This window comes from Esox lucius, chromosome 12 (genome assembly GCF_011004845.1).
Source record: "Esox lucius isolate fEsoLuc1 chromosome 12, fEsoLuc1.pri, whole genome shotgun sequence".
NCBI lineage: Eukaryota > Metazoa > Chordata > Actinopteri > Esociformes > Esocidae > Esox > Esox lucius.
The window spans coordinates 21,428,270-21,454,587 of NC_047580.1; the positions used below are offsets into that span (position 1 = coordinate 21,428,270).

Below are 26,318 nucleotides of genomic sequence, written 5' to 3' on the forward strand. Positions count from 1 at the left end.
ACAATTAGAAATGAATTTATAAATTAAAGGGTGTATTTTCAATATTGTAGAAAAATAAAACAGAAAAAAAAGTGACCAAATATAAAAACAAAAGACAAATATTCATGTCTGTCAAATATCCCATGACTACCCATTCAGAGAAACATTCTTCCAGCTTCCAAAACCAAACAGGGGCCTTGTATCTTCCCTCATTCCCTCAACCTGACACTAGTCAAAAGTGGCCAGAAGACAGCCCAAAACCACACAGAGAGGACGTGCGGGCTATGTCACAGAGCTGGCTGTTCTTGGTGGGAAAGGACGGGTTGCCTGATCCTGTTACCTTTGTCTGAATTATCACTCAGCATGACGTGAGAGTGGAATTATATGGTTCCATCTTACATTTTAGTTAAAATTGAGTTATTTACATATACTGGATTGTTGTATGTTTATTAACTTCTGTGTGGTGTTATTTTTTTGAAAATACTTTTGTGTCCATAATTAACTAAAAATTTCCAAAAATGCATACCACACTGGAATACTTTCTGTGATCCAATCAAAAGCATCAATGAATACGGGAAGACCAATCAAAATCCATCTTTTAGCCATGTATGTTTAGCTGTGCTAGTTTGTGTGTTAGACTTGCTGTAGTAGCTAACTATTTTGGTAGAAATGGTGACTATAAAATAGATAACAGAGAAGGTTCAGATTATGATTATGAAGCATGGACACATACAGCAGGACTATGAGAGTAGGAAAGAGAGAGTCAAAGAGACAAATAGTGGTATGGGTGAGGAACACCCATACCACAGAAGACAGAGAAATGGGTATTGTCAGGCAGTACCTTATAAAAAATATTATTTGGTGTGGTTACAGAAAAAAACTATATATCACAATAACAGAATACTAACAATACAAAATACTATAAGAATAAATAATATTGTGATGCTCAGCTGTGTTGTTGTATTGTTTTGTATCCCTAATAGCAGAGGCAGCAACACCAAAAGCTGCAGTGGCAGAAGAAACAGGATTTCCCCCCTGTAATTCAAATGAAAGACACAGACTTCCAAGACTTTTAGTCTTGTTACAAAAATTATCAATACAAGCAAGTGCCTTTTTCTGCAGTGGCCCAGATTATGTTTGGTCAGTGTACATACAGTATACAGTACACTAAGTGCCATGTTTGACATGGACATCAGGGGCTCAAATGTAAATTTGAGGTCAGACTCTGTCTCATCATCTTGCCAAAGGCAAAGATATAAAAAAAACACCCAGAGGCCAAGTGTGACCTCAGGTCAATGTTTAAGTACATGTCTGCTAAAATGAAAATTAATAATAGTGATAGTGTTATGTAGAGTAAAAAAATAAAGACATGCTTAATATATAAGGTGTTTCACACCCGATGGTATTGCCTATAACTGCTTATTAATTGACATGTTGAATATAAATGTTTTTATAATTCAAATATAAATTATGTGTTATTTCTAAATCTTATAAAAGTAGAATTTTTCACATGTAGTGTATGTATTAGAACAATGTTTTGGTGTTGAGATATTCAATTTGCAATATGGCTATATTTATTACTTGAAACTAAAGGTTTTACATTGTGATGGTGAGATGGAACCTTATAATTCTGAACCAGAGCTCTCAGAATTATAAGGTTCCATCTGCATTTGAACTTTTCCAAAAAAAAATGTTTCTAATTGTCCCAAGATTTTGATGTGACTTACCCTAAGTACAACTAGGGTGATGGCCTTGTTAAGCTATAAAAAATAAATATACTATGTAAAACCTTTGCTAACAGGGATATGAAATCTTTGATGCTCACTATCTCTGAATCATTGAACACAGATGGAAACTTATAATTCTAAGCTCACGATGTATCGAATTCTTTCCAGTTTTAATATGCTTGGCAATTCGCTAAGCCATTATTTTTTTTCCAGGACAGACCCCTTAGGGATTTTTACAAAATAATTAAAAGTGTATCTGGGTCAATCCACACCAACAGTTAGAGGTTAGGGCACAGCGCAAAGGTGTGTAGCAGAGTGTCTATAGTTCAATGTTTGTTACATAAAGGAGAGGTGTCCGGAAAGATCTTCTGTAATTTGGTTTTAAAATTGTATATTCTGTGTAGAATTTTGTTATGTATATTAAAAGGTGTATATATTCCAGGGTATATAACTAGTCGGATAACGAGATTTCTATGCCCAGTTCCTCCTACAACCGTGCCATGATAGCATCTGTTGAGGGTGGATTGACATATTGAAATGTCATGCAGTTGAGTGGACCATTTGGTGGACCTTGGGCACATTTTGAAGCATCCATCAAACAGAGGCCTATCATGCTGAACCTCTGGGGTGTTTTCTAACATAGTCGTTAATCTGAAGGTATCAGGAAAAAATATATTTCTGTGCAAGTTATAGGTTTCTGTTAGCAGTTCAAAAGAGACAAATATTCCATTTATGTACAGATCTCCGGTATGGATCCAGTGTGCAATGTGGCAAGGCGCATTATCCTGCTGAAGAAGGCCACTGCCATCAGGGAATAATACAGGAGTCATCATGGGCACTGACCTGTCTGTGACTATGCAGCCCCATACACAGCAGGGTGTGATGAACTGTGTGTTGTGACATTCCTCCCTGTAGCCTAAATGCTGATAAGGAATAGGCTACTTGCTCTGATCAACGTTGCATAGAAGGAAAACCATTAACTTTTCTGGTTTCAGTGAAGATCTGAGTGGCGTTACAATGCTTCTCAAAGCAAGTTTTCCATTCTTCTTCGTGCAGAAATGTGCCCAAATGGGTGACGTAACATATGGTTTAGCTTCAAAAGACATTTCCATTGTTTTTCATCTAAAATAACAGGCCATACCAAATACCATGTTACAGAGTGACAAATTAGCATGAAATTGAATAAGTGCCTACGTTTTAATGTTTTTAATTGTTTCTAAGTGAGTTATAGCATCACTTTGGTATCATTGATAGGATAGAGCTATACAAATGATAGTTCTAGCCCTAGAGCTAAAAAAACAGTTCCCCCTGTGTGAATAATGGACCTTTCCCAATTTCCCAACAAAGAGAGCAAATCCATCTGTTTAATCGTGAAGCCTCAAAACCAGAGAAGAGGAGACGTTTGAAGCTTAGTTGACTTAGTTAACTCCTCAGGTTAGGCTAGATCGGCCTACATACTGTCATATATTTTACCTACAAAGTAGAAAACATAGTGAAACATTCATGAAGTACACTTAACCAAATTATAAACGCAACACTGGTTTTTGCCCCCATTTATAATGAGCTGAACTCAAAGATCTAAGACTTTCTCTATGTACACAAAAGGCCTATTTCTCTTAAATATTGTTCACAAATCTGTCTAAATCTGTGTTAGTGAGCATTTCTCCTTTGCCGAGATAATCCATCCACCTCACAGGTGTGGCATATTAAGATGCTGATTAGACAGCATGATTATTGCACAGGTATTCCACAATAAAAGGCCACTCTAAAATTTGCAGTTCCATCAAACTGCACAATGCCACAGATGTTGCAAGTTATGAGGGAGCGTGCATTGACATGCTGACCGCAGGAATGTCCACCAGAACTGTTGCCTGTGAATTAAATGTTAATTTCTCTACCGTAAGCAGTCACCAAAGGCATTTCAGAGAATTTGGCAGTACATCCAACTGGCTTCATAACCACAGACCACGTGTAACCACACCAGCCAAGGACCTCCACATTCAGCATCTTCACCTCCAAGATCGTCTGAAACCAGCCACCCGGAAAGCTGCTGCAACAATCGGTTTGCATAACCAAAGAATTTCTGCACAAACTATCAGAAACCGTTTCAGGGAAGCTCATCTGCATGCTCGTAATCCTCATCGGGGTCTCGACCTGACTGCAGTTCGTCGTCGTAACCGACTTGAGTGGGCAAATGCTCACATTCGATGGCATCTGGCACTCTTGTTCTCTTCACGGATGAATCCCGGTTTTCACTGTACTGGGCAGATGGCATAGGTGCATTTTATTGATGGCATTTTGAATGCACAGAGATACCGTGACGAAATCCTGAGGCCCATTGTTGTGCCATTCATCCACGACCATCATCTCATGTTGCACCATAATAATGCACGGCCCCATGTTGCAAGGATCTGTACACAATTCCTGGAGGCTGAAAACATCCCAGTTCTTGCATGGCCAGCATACTCACCGGACATGTCACCCATTGAGCATGTTTGGGATGCTCTGGATCGGCGTGTACGACAGCGCGTTCCAGGTCCTGCCAATATCCAGCAACTTTGAACAGCCATTGAAGAGGAGTGGACCAACATTCCACAGGCCACAATCAACAACCTGATCAACTCTATGCAAAGGAGATGTGTTGCACTGCGTGAGGCAAATGATGGTCACACCACATACTGACTGTTTTCGGACGGCCCTGGACCCCCCAATACAGTGAAACTGCACATTTTAGAGTGGTCTTTTATTGTGGCCAGGCTAAGGCACACCTGTGCAATAATCATGCTGTCTAATCAGCATCTTGATATGCCACACCTGTGAGTACATAGAGAAAGTCTTAGATCTTTGAGTTCAGCTCATGATAAATGGGGGCAAAAAAAAAGGTGTTGCGTTTATAATTTTGGTCAGTGTATATACACTCACCTAAAGGATTATTAGGAACACCATACTAACACTGTGTTTGACCCCCTTTCGCCATCAGAACTGCCTTAATTCTACGTGGAATTGATTCAACAAGATGCTGAAAGCATTCTTTAGAAATGTTGGCCCATATTGATAGGATAGCATCTTGCAGTTGATGGAGATTTGTGGGATGCACATCCCACAAATTGTCATGTTCAAGAAACCAATTTGAAATGATTCGAGCTTTGTGACATGGTGCATTATCCTGCGGGAAGTAGCCATCAGAGGATGGCTACATGGTGGTCATAAAGGGATGGACATGGTCAGAAACAATGCTCAGGTAGGCCATGGCATTTAAACGATGCCCAATTGTCACTAAGGGGCCTAAAGTGTGCCAAGAAAACATCCCCCACACCATTACACCACCACCACCAGCCTGCACAGTGGTAACAAGGCATGATGGATCCATGTTCTCATTCTGTTTACGCCAAATTCTGACTCTACCATCTGAATGTCTCAACAGAAATCGAGACTCATCAGACCAGGCAACATTCTTCCAGTCTTCAACTGTCCAATTCTGGTGAGCTCGTGCAAATTGTAGCCTCTTTTTCCTATTTGTAGTGGAGATAAGTGGTACCCGGTGAGGTCTTCTGCTGTTGTAGCCCATACGCCTCAAGTTTGTGCATGTTGTGGCTTCACAAATGCTTTGCTGCATACCTCGGTTGTAACGAGTGGTTATTTCAGTCAAAGTTGCTCTTCTATCAGCTTGAATCAGTCGGCCCATTCTCCTCTCTAGCATCAACAAGGCATTTTCGCCCACAGGACTGCCACATACTGGATGTTTTTCCCTTTTCACACCATTCTTTGTAAACCCTAGAAATGGTTGTGCGTGAAAATCCCAGTAACTGAGCAGATTGTGAAATACTCAGACCGGCCCGTCTGGCACCAACAACCATGCCATGCTCAAAATTGCTTAAATCACCTTTCTTTCCCATTCTGACATTCAGTTTGGAGTTCAGGAGATTCCAGTTTTAATACACCCCTAAATGCATTGAAGCAACTGCCATGTGATTGGTTGATTAGATAATTGCATTAATGAGAAATTGAACAGGTGTTCCTAATAATCCTTTAGGTGAGTGTAATTAAAAACAAAATGGCATTGCAGTCGTTTTCCAAGTATTATGACACCACAGCAATTTTGCCAAGATGCGGTTGTTGTGACAGCCCTAGTTCTCATGCTAAAATATGAATCAATACAGTATCCACTGCGCTCCAAATCAGTTTTTCTTTTCACAGTATTTTGTTCTGTTCTGACCAGTATCCCAGTTTCTACAGCTGAACAGCATCCCCATGGCATGATACACCCACCACCATACTACATCACAGGGATGGTATTAGCCTGGTAATTAGGATGTCTACAGAGAGTTCCTTGAAATTAATGGCTTGATTTCTGTTTCTGGCTTGATTTTTAAGTGTGGGACCTTACACAGAGTGATATGTGCCTTTCTACATCATGTCCAGCCAAGTGAATTTGCCACAGACTCCAATTAAGTTCTATAAACATCTCAACGATGATCAAAGGACATAGGATGCATCTGAGCTCAATTTGGAGTGTCATGACAAAGCATTTCAGTTTTCCATTAACAATTAAAATAGCACACATTTCAAAAAAAAAAAAAATGTGCCTTGTCATTATGGGGTATTGTGTAGATTGAAAAAAAAAAAATTCAGAAAATCCGTGTTCACTTGTTCCAGGCAGGGGAATTTACAATGACCTTGCTTTAGTCTTGGTCTAGGCTTAGTGTCCATAAAAAGCTCCCTAAAATTTGTCAAATGGGATAGTGTCTTTCATGAAGAAAATAATGTTGATTACCAAGTACATTATTTGGGTAAAACTACAGATTATGCATATGTATCAGTCTTTTTGAGAGGTGTGAATCTTAATCAACCCTTCTAAAAAGTATGTACAGTCAATACGTTTACAGTACTTTAGCAGGTGTCAAATTGCATATACTAAACAACCTTGTTAGTGCGTAGGTGGAGTTGTTTTGAATTCCTGTCTTTGTTCTGCTTAACCGCATTTATATACAATTTTAGATTAGATTAAAACATACTTCTTGCACTCGGGCGATTGGCATTGGGTGGAAGACTGCAAGGGTAAATGCAGAGTTGGAGTGATTGAGGTCTTTATTATCCAGGGACAGGGTTGATGTAGGGTTTGTGTTGTTTTTGTGTTCTCTATTAGCTCATGCATGTTGTTTTTGTTTTATGTTAAAACAATGAAAATTGTTGTATGAATGAATTAAATGGTTTATGACTCCTAATAACCATATATGGAACACGAAACAACCAGCGGTTCAGGAGAGATATTCTCTACAGTCTTGCAGAATAGGTAGGGGGCTGCGAGCTGCATGTAAGCTGGAGGAACATTAAAGCATCTCTCACTTCCATCATGGGGAGCTATTAAGCTTGCTTTCCTAATTACGTGCAAACATTCTGCTGACAGGTGTGCAGTTGGCCACAATCAGGACTGGCCGCATATTAAAACACTTCTCCAGTGAACAGTTTTCAAAACTCCCCTTGATTAAATCCAGGAAATAGGAAATTATTTTCTATTCAAAAATCATAATGGGAAACCTCTTAAGTAATTTAAATCCCCTTCCACAGTGGCTATCTAACAGATTATGTAACAGATTTAATAATTTCATTTTAACAACATTCCGTGTGATTTTCCAACAGTCTTTCAAGTAGATCACCCAACCTTTTTTCATACTGGGGTATATACAGTATTTTATCTTTTAAAAAGTTTTTTGAATTAAAATACAATTACAGTGACACAGTTTATGCAGCCATAGTCTGTATAATTCAAATTATGTGGCCTTTCCCATTTGGGTTGATTTTAATAAAAGGCAGAATAAATGAATTGAGGGGTTGCTTTTGTGCATACTCATTTTCAATTACCATTAATGTCCTGAGCCTATTGTACCTGTCCCTCCATGCACTTTAAATCTTATCCTCATTCTTCCCGGTAGAATCATAGACATGCTTTCATAACTTACATTGCATTTTCATACATGCATCCTGTCTTGAACCGGAAACTGCCCCACTCAGAAAAGTGCTGTCCCTATCCAACCAGGTATCCCAGGAATTAAATTCATATACAACTAATCTGTGAAATGAGGTTATGTTCAGTATCAACATCTGACTGGGGCTTACCATTCCACCCCAGACTCAATGGGCAGTTATGAGCATATTCATAGTTAAATAGAATGAAGGTTTGCAAGGGCTTTGTGATCGGGGATGGGGGACGGGCACAACCACAACCAAGTTTCACAAATGTTTTATGTTGCTGGGCAAATGTCTGGTCTGCTTAGCAAAAACTTTAATGTTGTGAAATGCTGTGCAACTTCTGGCAAGCAATTACAGTGAACACTGAGGCTGTATCCACTTACAGTTTCAGACAGTAGCCAATAGGCTATTGTGGCTATCTGAGCATAATTTACGCAGATAAGAGTGTCCTACAAAATGAAACCAGTGGAGCAAATCCTACAGCATTATCATATAGAAATAGCTTTTGATTTAAACGATGTAACCTCAACCAGCCCTTTTTGGTGCTCCTTGCAGGCCATAGTTCAAGTAAATATTTTTACATTAGATCATGACATTCATTGTTTGTACTTGGTCTGTAACAGTAACCAAAGCACTTTAGAAGAATACCCCTATTAAAATGTATTATAATTAAAGAGAATTAAAGAAAATGTGGGATACCTTCTGCCACATTTACAGTATATAATCAAGCCTGTTATTAAAATGTCACTGCCTCTAAATTGGAACAGCTTTTTATACAATATATAAAACAGAGCAATATTTATATAAGAAGCTAATAAGCTAAATTTGACTAAAGATTCCATGACAACGTAAGGCATTCTTGGCAGTATTGATTGATGCATTTCAAGAAATGATTATATAGTTTGCAAATAAATAGTGGAAAAATAAATAGGTATTAGGGTTGTACATGAAATACATCGTCCGCTGTGATGTATGTTCTTGAAATGGTGCTGAAACAGAGGTGTCAGCAAGCTGGAAAGGAACGATCTAGAGGGAGAACCTGCTACTGCCTGTCTGAGTTGGGGAAAAGCGACCATTCCGATCCAAGAGCTGAGGGAGAGATCCATTAAGGCTACACAACAGGATACAGATAAGGGAACTGAGTACTATCTTGTTTGTGTGGGTGTGGGAGATTGATCGTTTCTAGTTAGTTTGTCTTTAGATATACTTTGACTGAAAGCCACACCAGTGTGTGTTGTGCATTTCATTGACTACAGAGGCGGGGCCAGGCCATCAGTGACGTCTCTACGTCGTTTCTTCTGTCCGGGGATACGGATCTCTTCCGTAAGTGGGACTGGAGAAGAGACCATATCCTGCTAATACCTTATCTGTTTGTCAGTCTTCCATTAGGCCTGCTGACACTGGGCCAACTCTGCTTGCTGCCATTAGTATATCAGGTCCCTCAGAGAAAGTAATTATTCTTAATTGTTGTATTGTTTGTACTGAGTTTGGATGCATTGTTGTCCTGAGTTTCTGAGTTAAGCGTATTGTGCTGAGGTTCTGTATGGCCTGGGAATCCAGGGGGGAAAAAGACCTAAGCAGGGGGAGATGTTCTGAGGGCTATTGTGATCTATCCCCACCTTGGCCCTGTGATACAAACTAAGTGTCAAACTAAGTTGGGGGAACTGGCAGATTGGTCAGGATTGAGGGAAGAAAGAATGTTGCAAAATACACAGAAAAACCACAGACTGGGGAAAAGATTAATCTTTCATCAGGACAATGATCTGATGCACCAAGATAACGCTGGCGTGGCTTTTGATTCATTCAATTAATGTCCTTGAGTGCCACAGCCAAAGCCTGGACTGGAACCCCATTGAACATCTGTGAATAGACCTGAAGATCAAATTTTGCCAAAGCTCAACCATTCAATCTGACAGAACTTGAGAGGATCTGCACAGATTTTGTATTGAGAGATCCAAGAAGACCCAAAGGTTATCGCTGCCAAAGCACTTCTAAGTACTACTAAAGGTACTGAAAAAAGGGTCTGAATACCTATGTACCCAAGATATTTATATTTTCTATAAATTGGCACACATTTCTAAAAACATGTTTTCGATTTGTTATGAAGTACTGTTTGTAGACTGATGGCAAAATAGAAATATTATCAATTCTACTAACTGATATAAGTCTATAACACAACAAAATATGGAGAAAGTGAAGGGGTCTGAATATTCTCCAAAACCACTGCATCTATTGTATGGGTAGTTAAATAGGACCAGTAATATAGGAACTCTTCAAAGGTAACAAAGGGAGAGGTTACCTTTGGGTGTGACTCTGCTTAAAGAGCAAGAGGCAATGAAAAACGTTTATAGTTACATTAAATTCAAACTTTACTTTTTTGTTATTGTTCTACAAATTGGCCCAACACTTATAATTCCAAAAATACCAAATCTTGATGCATCTCCAAGGACATCACTAAAACCCAGGGTTATATGTGCAGCTGCTTGTGTGTGTTTGATTGTGTGCATACCAGTGGTAAACGTTCACAGCAGTGGTAGACTTTCATTCCAGTGGTAGACCTTCATACCAGTGGTAGACCTTCATACTAGTGGTAGACCTTCATACTAGTGGTAGACCTTCATACTAGTGGTAGACCTTCATACCAGTGGTAGACTTTCATACCAGTGGTAGACCTTCATACCAGTGGTAGACCTTCATACCAGTGGTAGACCTTCATACTAATGGTAGACCTTCATACTAGTGGTAGACCTTCATACTAGTGGTAGACCTTCATACCAGTGGTAAAAACAGTATTCAAGTTTTTTCAGAGTGACCATCCTTATGGCACTGAAATATAAATACTGTGGTTGATACTGGATTTATATATTTTGCATCAATCAGAATACATTGATATCAACAAAACAGTTTGAAACAATTGGAATTTTATTACATAGCATATCAAAAATATAAATATATTAACAAAAATGAAAAGCTACAAAATAATGGGGACAGAAATTGATCATGAATTGAGTTACAGAAGCATTGAGGCAGACATGCAATCGCCGCACAAGCATATGATGATAGTAGAGATCCTCATCCAGTTTGAGGGGAAAGCTCAAACTTCATTCAGAAGAGCGGGAGAAAGAGAAAATTGGAGAAGGAAAGAGGTATTTTCGAGGTGAAAGCTCAAACTTCATTCAGAAAAGAGAGAAAGAGAGAGAAGGAAAGAGGTATTTTCAAGTGTGTAAGACTGCCATCTACTGAAAAGAAATTCCTTGAGCCCAGCATTATTCCTTTGTGCTTAGAGTTGGCTGATGTTATTTATTGTTAGCAAACGGCTAATGCAATAATTCCCACACAGGTAATTGAATTCCATTCTGATTGTCGAGAGTCCCTTTGGCCTGCCAGTCCTATTTGATGACATAAAAGAGCTGCTACTCTTGCTTTCATTTTGCTTCTGCTTCCACTCTCCTCCTTTTAAATTCTCTTTGGTCGTTCTCTCTCCTGTTTTCACTCTTGCAGACAGAAAGAACCTCCTCTCACACTGGCTTTCGCTCTGACACATGCACCCACACACACACACTTTCCCACCACACTGAACCATGAACCAGAACCACATTGCTTGTCACAACTGAACAGAGTACCTAAGACTTGAACAGAATCTACCCCAGCCTTTACTCCGCCTTTGATATTTACTACTCTTTGGTGTTCTCGTAAACATGGCAGATTATTTCTGGCCAATCCACATTCAAACCCACAGAAGCATCGTGCAACTTCTGCTGTGCTGGAGTGTATCTGTCTGTGTTTGATGGTGTGTTTTAGGGAGGCTGCCACTGAACCGGGTAGTGCTGGTGGTAGACATGAACGGTAAACCCACTCCATCAAGGGCTTCTTACTAACACGCCAAGAGCCATCACCATGTTGTGCCTTTGACCGCGTGTGAGTGAAAATGTAAGGCTCCGTCAGAGTTTGCACACTGTTCTGCAATATAGTGCGCTAAGCAGTGTAATAAGAATACACTATATAGAGAATGGGGTGGCAGTCACAGCGTTTCATTGTGGATGATTAGAACTAAGCCTAATGTAGGAAATCTTGAAACAGGAAAATAAAAATTGAATAAAAAAAACGGATAGTTCTCTAGCCACGTAAAGTCCAAACCATAGAAAAAAGTTAAATGTTATGTAAAACAATTACTAAAATATTAAATACCTATTTCATACCTTCAATTCTTTCTCTTCTCACCTTCTCTCCTGAATATGAGCAGTATATGCTTTTGCTGCCTGCATTCTAATGAGGAAGAGAGAGAAAGGTTGTGTAACTCGCGCGGTATGCTTATATAAGATGGGTTGTTGACAGAATGTTCAGGAATCAGGCTCTGATAGGAAAAGAGAGGCATGTGGAAAAGAGGAGAGGTGGAGGGAGGGAAAGAGAAAAGGAGAAGAGAATTTTTAAAGGGTTGATGCCAACGTTAATGAGAGCTATGGAACGGAGAGGCGAGCCTCGTCAAAAAGACACGTTGTTTTGGAAAATCTAATTAAACCTAGTCCAATAAAGGTTTCTGTGGTTGTCTGGGAAAAAAAGATGCCTGCATCCAAAGATAAATACATCCCCCTTAATCATTTCACTTTAGTAAACTGTCAATTAAAGAATGACACAAAACAAAAGACAGGATCATTCTTCTTGATTGGACTGTCTGTTGCACCAAGGCAGGGGTCCAAACACACACCTGTTGGGTGTCTGGTAATCTTCTGATGTTAAAAAAGAAGCACACATATCTGAGCCTGAAAACAATGAATCATGTAGCTCAGTTGTTAGAGCATAGTGCTTGCAATGCCAGGTTGTGTGTTCAATTTCCATGGAGATGGGGGGTTGTATGAACTCACTACTATAAGTTGCTCTGGAAAAGACCATCTGCTCAATTACTTAAATGTAAAATGTAATTAGTGAAATTGTGTGTGTTTACCTCTAGCTGTTCAGTGTTTGGAGATAACAGGTACTCTCTTCAGGGCCTTTCTTTTGGCATCCTATACTGTAGATGCGTTTGATTCTTGAAACATGACCCATTTTAGTGTAATGCTATGCAAACACAACAACATGTTTTTCCAGGCAATAAATTCTTCTTCATTACATGTATTCCTAGACATACAAGTCTTACTAAGGTCTGAAACATCACCTGTTTAACATACAATGGAAAAAGGTTATCTATAAAAAAATATATAGTTCATGTGTGGTGAGGCAGTTATAGAACACAAGACTGCATGTTTGAATTATACATGTGTAATAATCCTTCTGAGTAGCTCATTTATACTGAATATTTCTGAGCTGTCTTTCATTGCAAACCATTTTGTTCTGTACTGTAGTTGTTGATGTGCACAGTTGAGTCGCAGTGCATTTAGGTATATTTCACCTTCACACAGAAGGTCTCCTCTGTGGTCTCATCTATGTTGTTCACATAGATGAGGATCTCCTGAGCGCCGGGACTTTGGCTGGGGGCAAAACGCAGCCCAATGCTATAGGTCTCCCCTCCTCCAATCTGAAAAAAAATAGCAGGTTCATATTCATTAGGTATTATACAAAACAAAAATGACAGAAACAAGGAGGAAGTAATAATGAATACCACACAGGTTTAACCTGCAGGCCCACTCTAGCAGCCAAGTTTTGTTTAGGGGGCAGAATATGAGGAGGTTTTGTGACAGGAGCTTTTCTAATGAAAGCACCAGCTTTAGTGTTTCATTGCAAAACGTTTTACAACAAAGTATTGTATTGAACCAACTATTGAAACATCACTTCTGCCATCAGCCTAATATGCCAAAATTATATTTTATAGTGCAAGATGGATTTTTTTATGTATTGCTTTATAGGTGTATTTCACCATAGTATAGGACAGCTATTAATATTCTCAGGTAATATTCATGCAACAGCGTGTGACTGCCAGTACATCACATGATGTCTATTAGGGATGTGTGCGATTCGACAGTATAAAAGCTCAAATCAACAAAACTGTTTGCCACTATAATTGGCTAATTAGAGGAAAGTCAGCCACAGTAAGAGTCATTATGTAAAACGGGAAATAGTTTTTTACAACAGTGCCTGGTGTTCCTGCAATATTTAAGCTTTTGAAACAGGCTCTTTGTTTTGTTGTGCTCTCACTCCAAATAAAGCCCAGCCAACATGTTGTGTTATGCTTTTAATATTAACAGAATTCCATAAACATACTGTTTGTTTGTGGCTAGCCACAAAGTTCTAAATTACAATACGTATATTCCATTTAACGGACAGTTAAGATATGGTGTGTGAGATCAATGTGTGAGATTAATCCAGCAATTTCCAGAAAGTTATAACTGTATCGATCCTGCTTTTTTTGGGTCATAAATGTTTTTATTATGGCATTGTAGTAATTTATTAGGGTGTGGGATATGACTCCATTCAATTTTAAACAAATTGTTTAGGTAAAATTGGAACCATAGCTGTGCTGACTAAACAGAGAACAGCTTTTTTTTCAACCCTCTCAGTCTCTCAATTTCTCTATTTACAATTGGTACAAACATGACTCATTTTTTGTAGTTAATTTTCCAATGACAGCCCGGCCATTTAAATCCGAGTGATTCTATTTTCATTTACACGCAGTATGCTCTACCAGCCCCGCTCGCAAATGACAACAAATGAAAGCCAATGATGTAGAGAGAACCTGTTTATGTCGAAATGATTGTGACCTGTTCATGGAGTCTCCTATTAGAGATACTGGGGATAATGATGGAAGTAAATCAACAGCTGTAATGGATCCATTATTCATATTAGGTCATAAAAACAATGTCCTAGTGTCCCAGAGCCAAAGTGGTAAAGAATTTAGTTAGTTCATTCTATTCATTTCAACACATCATTAAAACAGTTTTCAAACTTTGTAAAAAAGTATTTCTTAATGGTCAAGGTAGTCCTTTTCCTGTTTGAGTCAGGTTTCTTCCATTTACAGCATAATGAATATGGCCCAGGTAAAGTACTACACCCAACTCTTAGTGAATTAGTCATTTTCTTGTTCTTTCTCCCCTTTAAACCCCCCCCCCAACTCATTAAATATTATTTGAGCATGACACCAGGGCAGAGTTGTGCTTGATTTTGAAGCTCACCTCAAAGCGGTCCTCTTTAAATTGGAGCAGGTCTGGGTGGTCAGAGTGCAGCAAGAGAACGCGGCTGGTGGGGTAGGGGTTGGTGTAGGTGATCTTTCGCGTACTGCCCCGCCCCCCACCTACAGGGGCACATACCTCGAAAGTCTGCCACGAGGGAGCAACAAAACACAGGTCTAGGATTAGTCAAGCCTACCCTCCTTTCTGTCTGCAGTGGAGGGGAGCAACAAAACACAGGTCTAGGATTAGTCAAGCCTACCCTCCTTTCTGTCTGTAGTGGAGGGGAACAACAAAACTGAAGTAAGATCACTGTCTAGGAAATAAACACAACACCAGAGACACAAAACAGGTTTAGGTCCCGTGAAAATCAGATCCTGACCTCAATGATTACGGGATATAGTAAAAATGTGTACCTTAGCCCTCTGGTAACGGATCTATACAGTTATACCAATGAAACAAGAGATACAAGATATTGTAATATAGAGCTATCTATGACATTGGACCAAAACTCAGGTTACAATTCAAGTACTGATGCTGTTTTGGCAAGGTCTTGACATTTTGTGGATGTCATTAGCATAGAGTTATTTGGCCACATAGACCAGAATTATAAGTAGAGTTGCCAAAGTGGATGGTAATGTGCCGAAGCCACACTTTCTCCTATCAGCCCCACACAAACGTCCTATTAGGGGCAGCAGGGCCTGGAAATACAGGACCACAGCCAGCGCTGTCAAACACATAGGTAACAGCTCGAGAGAGGAGAAGCCATTGAACACAACACGGCCAACAGCTCCTGATGGGGCACATCTACGACTTCTGCAGCATGTAAGAATATGTGGATGAATGGCAAAAGGGTTCTGACTAAAGTGTTGCTGGGCAGTGACAGATTATACTATAAATGTTTCATGAATGACCAAAAGGATCTGACTTTAAGGTAAGTACAGCATCTTACAAGAGTCTTTATGGGTGTGTTATTAATGACCAAAGGTTTCTCAGAAGTTTTACAGGACTCTACAGAAAGTGTGAATACATAGGTTACTAGCATTGTACAGATTAATGTAAGGTCTTTCATGATCCAAATGTTACTGAACAGTGTTGATGGTACTAAGATTGGTTAATGGATCCGAAAACCATGCATGTGTTTGTATTGAAACCTAGACCATTTGGAGTAGTTTTACCTGAGACTTCCCAGGCACCAGCTGGGTATTCCCCTTCTGTTCCTATGCTAAAGACCAGGGCTTCATTACCACCAGCCATAATGTGCCAACATTTTGTGGCTGCTATTTCATTGGGGGAGTGGATTCATGTAAACACTGACAGACAGTCTATAACACCTCATGATATGGCTTGTTATAAGGTTGTGTGCATGTTTAGAGTACTAAGGAACATGTAACTTGGTTCTAAAATAAATCCACTATGAATGTCCTTCTGCTCGGGGCTTTCATCAAGGTAAGTGTTTCGTGGTGTGACTAACATGACTTCCCATTAGAATGTGTACCATCTGGCAGCACAACATGTCACCCTTTATAAAGTTTTATGTCCTATTAAACATAGCGGGTTACGTCACCTTTGACGTTCGGGAGTATATCACACTGTTAGGTCATGTTTTTTAACCCTTCATAATGCATGACATACCTTTATACTGTAGATGCTTTGTGAAATATGTATATATTGCTTATGAACGCATTGAAAAGGCTTTATAGGCTTAACATCATTTAATGCAGGACCACATTTTGATCCCACACACAGAATTTTAGAAGTGGTTTAAGAGGACATTTTCTGGGGAGCCAAATCCTCCTACATAGTCATATGCAGTTAATACACTTATTGATTTAGTTTCAGAAAGAGCAGTTTGAGTTTTTTAAAACACTTACCACTGCCAAATAACTAAATTCAAGAGATTAGCTTCATTTCTAAATAAAACTTTTTCCAATAATAACTACTGTTTCACGCCTACAGTACCATAAAGTATTGAAAATAAGTCTTATTTGAAATAATACCTTTATTTTTTTATGATACCCAAGACCTTTGCAAAAGACACCAAATTATTATTTTTACAATAGCATAATTTATTAGAGAGTTCAAATATTTATATCGAAATTAATCCTCACTGGCAAAAAAGGGTGGTCCAATGAGGTCTGACCTTTGTAGTATTCATTTCTTTCTATTTCATTTTTTTTTAATCAATTAACACATTTTTGGCGAGTTCTACTCCTAAACATAAACCTCATTTCTTGATGATGTACAAGTGAAGATGAGTGAAAGGCTGTCTCTTTTCATTCATGTGGATTCTATGCACATTCATTCTCCTCAATACCTTTGAAGGTCATAGAAGGCAGGAGGTTAGGACATCCGTTTGAGATGTTTCAGAGAGTCGGGTATGCAGAGGTGTGGTGTTTATGTGTAAGAGTGATGATAGCTGTGAGGGAGGGAGTATAGAGAGGAATGGTGTGGGAGGGAGAGTGTGTAGGTGGCCTATGCATCTAACATTATCTGAAGAGTAAAGATTGTTACAGGATGTTTTCAGAACACTGTTGGACAGGTTTAAAAGCTTCTTATTTGTATCCATACAGCCAGTTCTTTTTTCCCTGTACAGAAGTCAATCCTCCTATCAGAAATTAGGAAAACACAGTATGTAGAATGCCCGAAGCTTAAAAAGAACCTCCTTGTGTGTGCATTTATTAATGTATATTTATTCTTACATTTTAGTCTTTTAGCTTAACTGTCCGGTTCAAGGAACAAACAAAAGATTTTTCACCTTGCCAGTTTAGGATTTAATCTGACAACCTTGTCAAACACTAACTCCTAAGCCATGTGCCGCATGCAAATATTAAACTTCAAGAACAAAAAGGAGTAGGCCTCAACACTGGTGTCATGCCCTGTCACCAGTCAGTCCTCGTTGCCTCACTCCCAGGTGTTCCCGGTCCTCTTGGTTACCCTCCGTGTATTTAACCGGTGACCTCTGTTTATTCTGTGCCACTTTGTCTTGCGTTCCCGTGTCTCCTTGCCTTTCTATGTTTCTAGTTCGCTCTGTTTGCTCTCCTCCGTGTCGATCACCAGCCTGCCCCAAAAAAGATTCAGCCTACCATCTGCCTGCCTGATTTAGAGACACCTGGTTCCAAAGAAGATTCTGCCTATCTGTCTGTGCCTTACTATTCCTGAGCCGTGTGCCGAACCTTTGCCTACCCCTGACCAAAACATTGTTGCGTCGGATCCTCAGAGTGAGAGTCTGCATTTGGGTCTAGCCCCAGAGCTATTACAAGTGGAGCATTAATAACTGTATGTAACCCTTAAATTGCTGTTTTGTATGGTTAAAATGCTATGAAAATAAATCTGAGATATTTTTATGTTTATGTCCTTCACAATCGAAGCAGAGTATGCCTGCAGCTCAATGCACTGCTTTTTAAAAAGGAAAATAATTTAGAGCCAAATTAGCACATTTGAAATATTTTATTAATTGCATCTAACTACACAAAAACCATGCAATTAACGAGGATAATTGTATCATTTACTCTGATACACAGGATTTTCCTAGATTCCTCTCCCACGTGTGACTAATGTTACCTTTTAAGAACATGCCCTGTATCAAAATTTGCATGGTCCGATATGTTTGAAGTGGATAGTAAACCTCACAGATGTACAATTAAATGTATTATCTTGTCATTGGAAAGATCTCACAAACTAGTCTTTTAATTTAAAATGTAACAGTGGAAAGGAATTAAATAATATTATTCTGGAATGTTAGAGAGGAATAAGAGTTACAACATTAGCCCCCCTGTGGGCTAAGGTTGTAACAGCCAATCTATTGGAGACACCTTTTAAAGGGCATGTGCATTCCAATCAGCACCCTATACCTTATATAATGCACTACTTATTTTATCAGGGCTCATAGGACTCAATGAATTGCAGTATCCAGCCATCTGCACTGCCAGGAATCCTTCTCACTTTCCTTTAACAGCAGGTGTCCTTTATGGAGCTGTTCCCCCATTCAGACAAATGGGACACATTATTATGTATTGAGCTGCAGTGAAAGTCTGAGTGCAAGTGCGTGTGCAATGTGTGTTATAGCTTCATATGTCTGTGTGCAAGTGAGAATAAGTGTCTATGTCAAAAAAAGACACACCGTGTGTGAAATTGAGCAAAAGACTAAGACAGCAAAAAAGAGCAAAAAGGACGAAATGGATAGATACCAAGAAAGAAAGTGAGAGAAATGTAGAGAGTGAGAGATGTAGATAGAGTTTGAAACACAGATAGAGAGGGCGATATATATGTAGAGACAGAGAGAGACACAAACACACTGCCAGAGCGATGGAGGTTCACCTTGGAGAGAACGGGCAGACGACAGGTGAGGCTGAGGAGCCAGGAGGCAACTAGAGTGTGTTGCTCCACGTCCACAACATTGAGGTAGCAGTAGTGGCTGCCCGCCCACAAAGGACACACATACAACTGAAGGTCCTGTACCGTTCCCGGGGGCAGGACAAACACCTCTGCTGGGTCCACCTGGGAGAGGGGAAAGAAAGGAGGAGAGGCAGGGTAGGGGGAGAAGTGGGAGGGGACGACGAGTGAAACACAGAGACAAGCGGACATGGGGACATTGCTGCAGAGTTCCTATTTAACATACTCAAGACACAGAACCTGCTAAATAGGTTCAACAATATTAGCGAGAATCTCTCCTGTTAAAAGACATACAAAGTCAGATTACCTGCTAAGAGCAACAAAATAATCCATTGTAACATACAGTACAGTAGAGAATTTGAAATCTAAACGTTTGAGCCAGTCCCAAATAGAGGAATATTTTCCTTTGGTCAAAAAGTTACTAATGATACTTGGAATCCTATGTGTTAAGGCCCACAGGACTCTAAAGAGGATGCCATTTAGGGGAGACTGTACATCTCAACTCTATCAACCAGGGGTACACAGGACAGACAGTTGTACCTTGAGCTCTTCCGGGTGCGAGGTGTAACACTGGACCTTCCGCATAGCCTGGGTGCCCCGAAGCACCAGTGACTGACAGGTCCGCTGGCCAGTCACGCAACTGATATCCACCCGATGCAGGAAGTGTACATACACCTGCCAGATCTGGGCAGGCACTGCAAGCCATTTATCACTAAGGACACATCAGATGATAAAGTAATTAAATATCAGAGCGAATCAACTGGCGCCTTGAAAAAGAGGGGCAGGACTAATGACATAACATTGGCAATAGGTGACATTAGCATTTTCGCTCTGGGCTAAGAGATAGCACAAGAATCACTACCATTTACTCAAGTTTCTGTTGACTCCAATAATCCAGATTGAGTAGTGGGGCCTCTTTAACCCATCCCTGAACATAGAAGCCGGGGAGAAGAGGAAAGTGGGCCCATTTAGAGTGCGTTGGGGAAAATGAATTATGCCATGTGATGCAATTAGCACGGCAAATCCGACATACTGATTAAATCAATGAGATTAAGGAACCACATGAGCAATCTAATCAGAGGATCATCCCTAGAACCCTTAGCCATCACTGTTTAATCCATGCTGGGACGGACCGGGCTGGGGGAACTCTGAAGGGCTTCTTTGGAATTTTATCAGATGACATCTAGTGACCTTATTTACTTCAGATTATCAGACATTATAACAGGTTTCGGTAATTATATCTGGCCAATTTGTTATGATTTAAAAAATGTTATTACACAACTCATTTTATGCAATTTTACTATTGCGACATCTCTCTGTTGTGCATTTTTGCCAGCAAACTGGTGGCCTTGAAATATTTATGATGAATAATTATCTACTTGGAAGATCAGATGCTTGTTGTTTTTAAACTGTTGTCATTAATTAGGCCATTATATTTGGAACTGTCTGGTCCATTTACTAGAAACTCGTGGAAAAATACGGGCACAATGTTTCTGACTATATCTAAATTAAAATAAAGGATTTAAGTAAAAATTCCTCAAATGACCATAAATTCACCCAGATTACCAACTAAAGAAAAATATATATAAAGATTCAAGGAACACTGATAAATGACCGGTAGCTTTGACAGCCTATGTGGGATACTTACTTGTATACCGTGACAAAGAACTTTCGGATGTGTGGGCTTGGACTCCCTGGCACTTTTAAATACACATCCTGGGGCTCCCCTGCAGCCTGTTATTGAATTCAGGAATAATGAATTAATTCAGAAAATACATCTGAATCTGTCAAGGCTCAAAGTTTTAACAAACAGTCAAGAGCAGCACTTACTGCTGGTCTCAGGTTATTGCCATTTAATATTGGAACAAATTGTGGATTAACTGCTCGTATGATTTTCAAGACTTTACAAACTTGGCTGCAATCTAAAAATATGTATGTACTGTATATAATAAATGTAAATACATTTATATATACAGCTCGGGAAAAAAATTAAGAGACCACTGCACCTTTTTCTTTCCTTTCCAAAAAAGTTGAAAAGGATGTTTTTGAGTGAGGAAAAAAAGGTTCAAATTAAGAGACCACTGCAAATTGATCACTTCTGTTCCTCACTGAAAACTCAAAACTTTTTTGGAAAGGAAAGAAGATGCAGTGGTCTCAATTTATTCCAGAGCTGTGTGTGTGTGTGTATATATATATATATATTTTTTTTTTTTGGAGGTTTGTAAATAAACGTTATCCAAATAAATGAATTTAATTAGACTTTTAGGCACATAAGAATTTTGCACAGTACTGTAAATAAAAACATTATGGCCTTGATAAACACTTTGTTTGAGAATTTCCTTTTTTAAGGGAGATGTCAGTTCCTTCCCAGTTGAAACGCAGTTGTGAATGTCCTTCCCCATATAAAAAAAATAGATAAATTATGAACTGTCACGGAATAATTTTACTACTGGGTAAGCAAGAATACCGTCGGTCTGATAATCAGTGCAAATTATTGCATTTATTCTCTCACCAACTTTTTCGTTTCACAGATGACATTGGGGTCACTGCAGCGCACAGAGATCTGAGACCCAGCATCTGTGCCTCCCAGCCGGCATGCCAGGCAGAATGATCGAGGGGGATAGAAGAGAAGGAGAGAGAACAGAGAGAACAAACTGATCATTTAATGCACACCTGATGGTTAGCATGTGTGGTTGTGTTTACAATAACCTCTGTCTGTGTTAGTGTATCAGCCTGTGTGTGTGTGTGTGTTTGTGGCTAGACTAATGGGGCTAATAGGGCCCACCTTGTGTTCTCTCCCAGGGGGGCAGACGGAGGGCCTTCTTCAGGAAGGAAAGCTCTGGCTGGTAAAAGCGGAACGTCTGGTCGATGGCGTGCGGCATTGGCTCTACGTTCACCTGGCAGATGGCCAGAGGCTTGCCGTCCTCGGCACTGAAAGTCACCTGCAGGTTGGGTGGGTGGAGGGAGAGTGGACGACAAGGAGAAGTAGAGGTTTTGTACTAATAAACATAATGTTTGAAGAGAATCATGCTAACGGCAGTAAAAAAGAAAAGCATATCAAATAAAATGAACAGTGAATACAGAACATTTTGATATGGCACAGACAATAATTATCACTAAATAAAAAACCAAAAACACTGTTAAAACAGAACGTGCTCCTGGACACATTATTATTGGCTTGGGTGTTCTATCCATACCTTGATAGACTTGGCCAGCACAGTGTTGGGCAGGCGCTTCTTGGCCACATGACTACTTCTACCGCTGGGTATGAGACTCGGGCCCTGAAAACATTTATGATAATATATTTAGAAATATTCTCATCGACCAAGACGTCCTGGAAAACAGTACACGATAAAAGCGTAATGTGTCAAATTACAATTTAATTGACTTAAATCATTCATTTATCTTTATATTACATGTGCATTTCTCATCCAAGTGAAATGAGTTAGGCCTTAATGTCCTGCTAAGGAGTGTCATGGCGACATATTAGGTTACCTGGGGGGCCACAGAGTGGTCTGAGACAAACGTCTGATATTTGAAGGGGATGTGCACACTCTCCTTGGGCCGCAGGTACACCTGGGGGGTTAGTGTGCCCTCTCTCAGATGGAACATATCCTCCTCCAAAGGGGTCAAGGTTTTGGTAAGCGCTCTAAAATGCCTCCACTCATCACAGTCTGTTATGACACTAAACAGTGGTGGGGGGTGGTGGTTGAGAGAGTGTGTTAACAAAGAAAGTAAGGAGATACAGATTTATATGTAGACAGACAGACAAAGAGAGATGTGAAGAGAAATCACATCCTAGCTGGGCAGCAGTCCATCACTTTTTCAAAGACCAACCTTACATTGGCATAATGTTCTCCTTTTAATTGGCCAGATTGGTTAACGCCAGACAAATTGTACATTTTTAAACCCCGTTGCTGGGAGAGTGTAACAAAAAGATAACATACTGGGGTTATAGAGAAGTTCTTTTCTTTCAGTGTACACATTTAACTTACAAATACATAAAGGAAAAAAGGGCTGCTTTAATCTTCAAAGGCTCAACCTTCAGGCATAGACAAGTACAATTTCTCAATAGATGATAAAAAATGTATGAGTTTTACACAAAACTCCACCTTCTAAATTAAGGCTAGGGATAGATGACCATTTCAATGCAGTCTTACTAGTAGTAATGAGTTTTTACCACTACACTAGAATTCCGTCTGATAGTAACAACTAGAGTGTCAGCATGCACTTGGCAGATTCTCAGCTTTTAATCTTTCCACAAGAATCTACCCAAGAGAGGTGAGGGCTGGTGAAGCCTAGCAATCTAGCATTGCCTAGAGGAGCCATGCAAAATGGATGGTTACAGGTAAATAACATGTTCTCTCAGTCTCCACAGAGAGAACACTTCCCTACCGCACTAAAACATCAAAGCATGCCCATATTTCTCAATGCTCACTCTCTCCCTTTCTCACTGAACTTTGGAGTCAGGTGATATTGGTTCAAGATCTCTCATCTCTGCCTGTTTGGAAAAAGAAGGGCTAAAAGACCCATGTCAAATACCAGTAAAATATAAACAATATAATATAATATATAATAGCCGTGTTCCAAACACTAAACGTCAGGCTCCATGACACAGACGTCTGATTCATAATATGGGGTCCAAGCAATGCTGGCTTTGATATTTTCTTTTCACATTGTTTTCAGTCGATTTCAGTATCAGCGGTAAATGCGTAACCACAGTTGGGCTCAGTCACATGAACAAGGTAAAAGCATCTCTGATTTGACAGAAAACAGAAAAAGGAGGACACATGACTGTTTAGACTCATGACTCTCAGAAAGACAACAGACGGTTCTATGTTAAACATATGGGTGGTGTAATGCATGGTGGTTAACTCTGAAATGCAGCCCTCTACACGGCTCGGAAACGGAAAGCTTGCAGATCCGTAGCGCAGATATGACGCACCCAAATCTCCAAAAAAGAGCAAGGGAACTGGCCCTCCCTACCTTCAGGCAATGCTCAAGCCTTGCATCCCACCCAAACCTATTCGTTCACCCACTTATTCTGTTGGTCGTCCCGACCCTGCAACAGGGCAGCTCCTGCCCAGTCCAAGCTCCTCTCTGTCCCTGCACCCCATTGGTGGAACCAGCTTCAACTTGAAACTAGGACCATAGATCACAGCCCATTCTCAGACTTCTGAAACCCTATCCTCACCCAGCTAACTGAAGATGAATACACTAGATGAACTGTAAGTCACTCTGCATAAGAGCGTCGGCTTAATGACCGGAATGGGGGGAAAAGTTGAATTAGCCACAGCTAACATGGAAGTGATTCATATCTCCATCCCAGCTCTACCCTCCTCCACTCCTTACCATGTTCTTTTTATCAGCATGAGGGACGCTAATCCATCCCACGTCACGCAGACCTGAGAGGAATCCATAATGGGAGACTATAATGTGTGTGGGGAGTGTGTGTTTATGTGCACGCATGCCTGTTGGTGTGGCGTTGAAATTCCAAGCAGCTATAGTCCTAATGGGTTCAATGCAACGGGGAGAGTGTAATCCATGCAACATAATCTATGCATCTGGTTAAAGACCGATCGATCGCCAGTATGAGACCTCACCTGCTCCATCATGGTTAAACATGCTTGTGAAATATACACAATGTATTACACACAAACACACGTGAACACTTGACTTCTGTGCACCCCACCCACATCTTACTTCAGCTCCGGGTCGTCGCTCTGGATGGTGACGGTCTGGGGCGTACTGAAGGGGTTTTGGAGGACGTACTCCAGGTACTCAGCGGTGCCCAGCGATGCGAAGAGGGTGTGGTGTGTGGTGATGGCCTGGCAAAGCATGTGGGTGATGCCCTCGGCCTTGCTGCGTTCCCTGTAAGCCTGCATCAGGCGCAGATCGCGCGCCAACTGGGCACGCTCCTCTCTGCGGCCCTGAGGGTCAGGAAACAAGTAGAAGAGACCTTTGGCTTAACATCTAAACACTGAGCCGTGGGAGTGGGATTCAGACCTGAATTTAAATACAGTAACAAATAATTGTAAACATTTTAGCTGATCTTTTGTCAGGTGACACTATTTTTATGATGGAGAGCTGTGAAAGTGAGTGGGGCTGTTCCAACACTGCCAAATGACGTTCTTCTTACACTGCCTATGGGATTTCTTGCACTATGGGACTGTACGTTAGAATGAATGTCCTCAAAAACAAACAAACAAGTATCTGTCGTGGAACAATTAACCAAATGATCAATTCAAGGAAAAATACAATAGTATTAATTAATTAATCACAAATTCATTGTTTTCCTGGGAGGCCAGTTAGCAGTTCTGATACATCTGACACGAGGAACACACTGCGCATGGCTACACTCGAGTGCATTCATGGTATGCATATAAGTTCTTTATTGCCCAGGTACACTTCAGACAAGAGCTGGACTTGACAACGTAACATGGCCCAGGAGGTAAGGAACACAATTTGCCCACCGGTACATACAGTAAACGATTAGCGCAATCTTCACAGGTTCTGGTACAGAGACCTTTTCATGTCAAGGACTTTTTCCAAGAACTTAACAATATTCAAGGAGCTCTGTTTTATATACTGCAAAATAGTTTGAGAATATGCAAAAAAGGGCCCTAGGGTGGTCTGGCAGTCTAAGGCTCTGCCTTCTAAGGCTCTATGGTGCAAATTAGGGTTGTGCAAAGCAGCCAGTATTTGTATCTGTATTTGTATTTGTTAAGGGGGAAAAAGTATTTGTATTTGAGTAAAATAGGCGTAAAAATTCCCGGTTTGTTTTGCGTTAGGGCTGGTTCACCCGATTGCAGCGTAATGAAATAATATCCCGATCAAACTCCGCTTCCTGAAAGTTATAAATTGCCTTTGGAACCCAGTTAAGGTACAAAAATCTATTAAATAAAATTGTGACGCAGTTAAGTTTTTTCGCTCAGCCGAGCGCTCTCTGTTGCTGTGTGGAGAATGGAGATGTGTGGAGCAGCCTGTGTCAGTTACCGCTTTTATTCTTTTCCCCTCCCCCGACTGAACGTCACTCACTCACTCATCCGGGCATGTACTGCGGTCTCATGAGAAAACATAGCTTTTTGATATAACGGTTTTCTTGTTCCCGAATACAAATATTTTTTAAAGTATTTGTTTGAAATAAGCA

At 40.2% G+C, this 26,318-nt stretch overlaps 1 protein-coding gene across 3 annotated transcripts in view; it reads right to left on the bottom strand.

The window, feature by feature from the left end:
• Window positions 1-10,603: 10,603 nt before the first annotated feature.
• Window positions 10,604-26,318, bottom strand: part of nphp4 (nephronophthisis 4) — a 144,497-nt gene continuing 128,782 nt past the window's right edge. For 2 of the 3 annotated variants that reach the window (XM_020051867.2, XM_034295795.1), the window contains exons 20-29: window positions 24,872-25,098; window positions 22,664-22,853; window positions 22,366-22,449; window positions 21,954-22,110; window positions 21,681-21,751; window positions 20,817-20,902; window positions 19,709-19,880; window positions 19,094-19,273; window positions 14,780-14,923; window positions 10,605-13,188 (exon numbers count right to left, since the gene is read on the bottom strand). In XM_020051867.2, the coding sequence (XP_019907426.2) occupies window positions 13,048-13,188; window positions 14,780-14,923; window positions 19,094-19,273; window positions 19,709-19,880; window positions 20,817-20,902; window positions 21,681-21,751; window positions 21,954-22,110; window positions 22,366-22,449; window positions 22,664-22,853; window positions 24,872-25,098 (1,452 nt within the window). In that variant the 3' untranslated portion in view covers window positions 10,605-13,047. Of the gene's footprint in view, window positions 13,189-14,779; window positions 14,924-19,093; window positions 19,274-19,708; window positions 19,881-20,030; window positions 20,097-20,816; window positions 20,903-21,680; window positions 21,752-21,953; window positions 22,111-22,365; window positions 22,450-22,663; window positions 22,854-24,871; window positions 25,099-26,318 lie in introns of all 3 variants that reach the window. The other variant, XM_020051866.2, reaches the window with a different exon arrangement.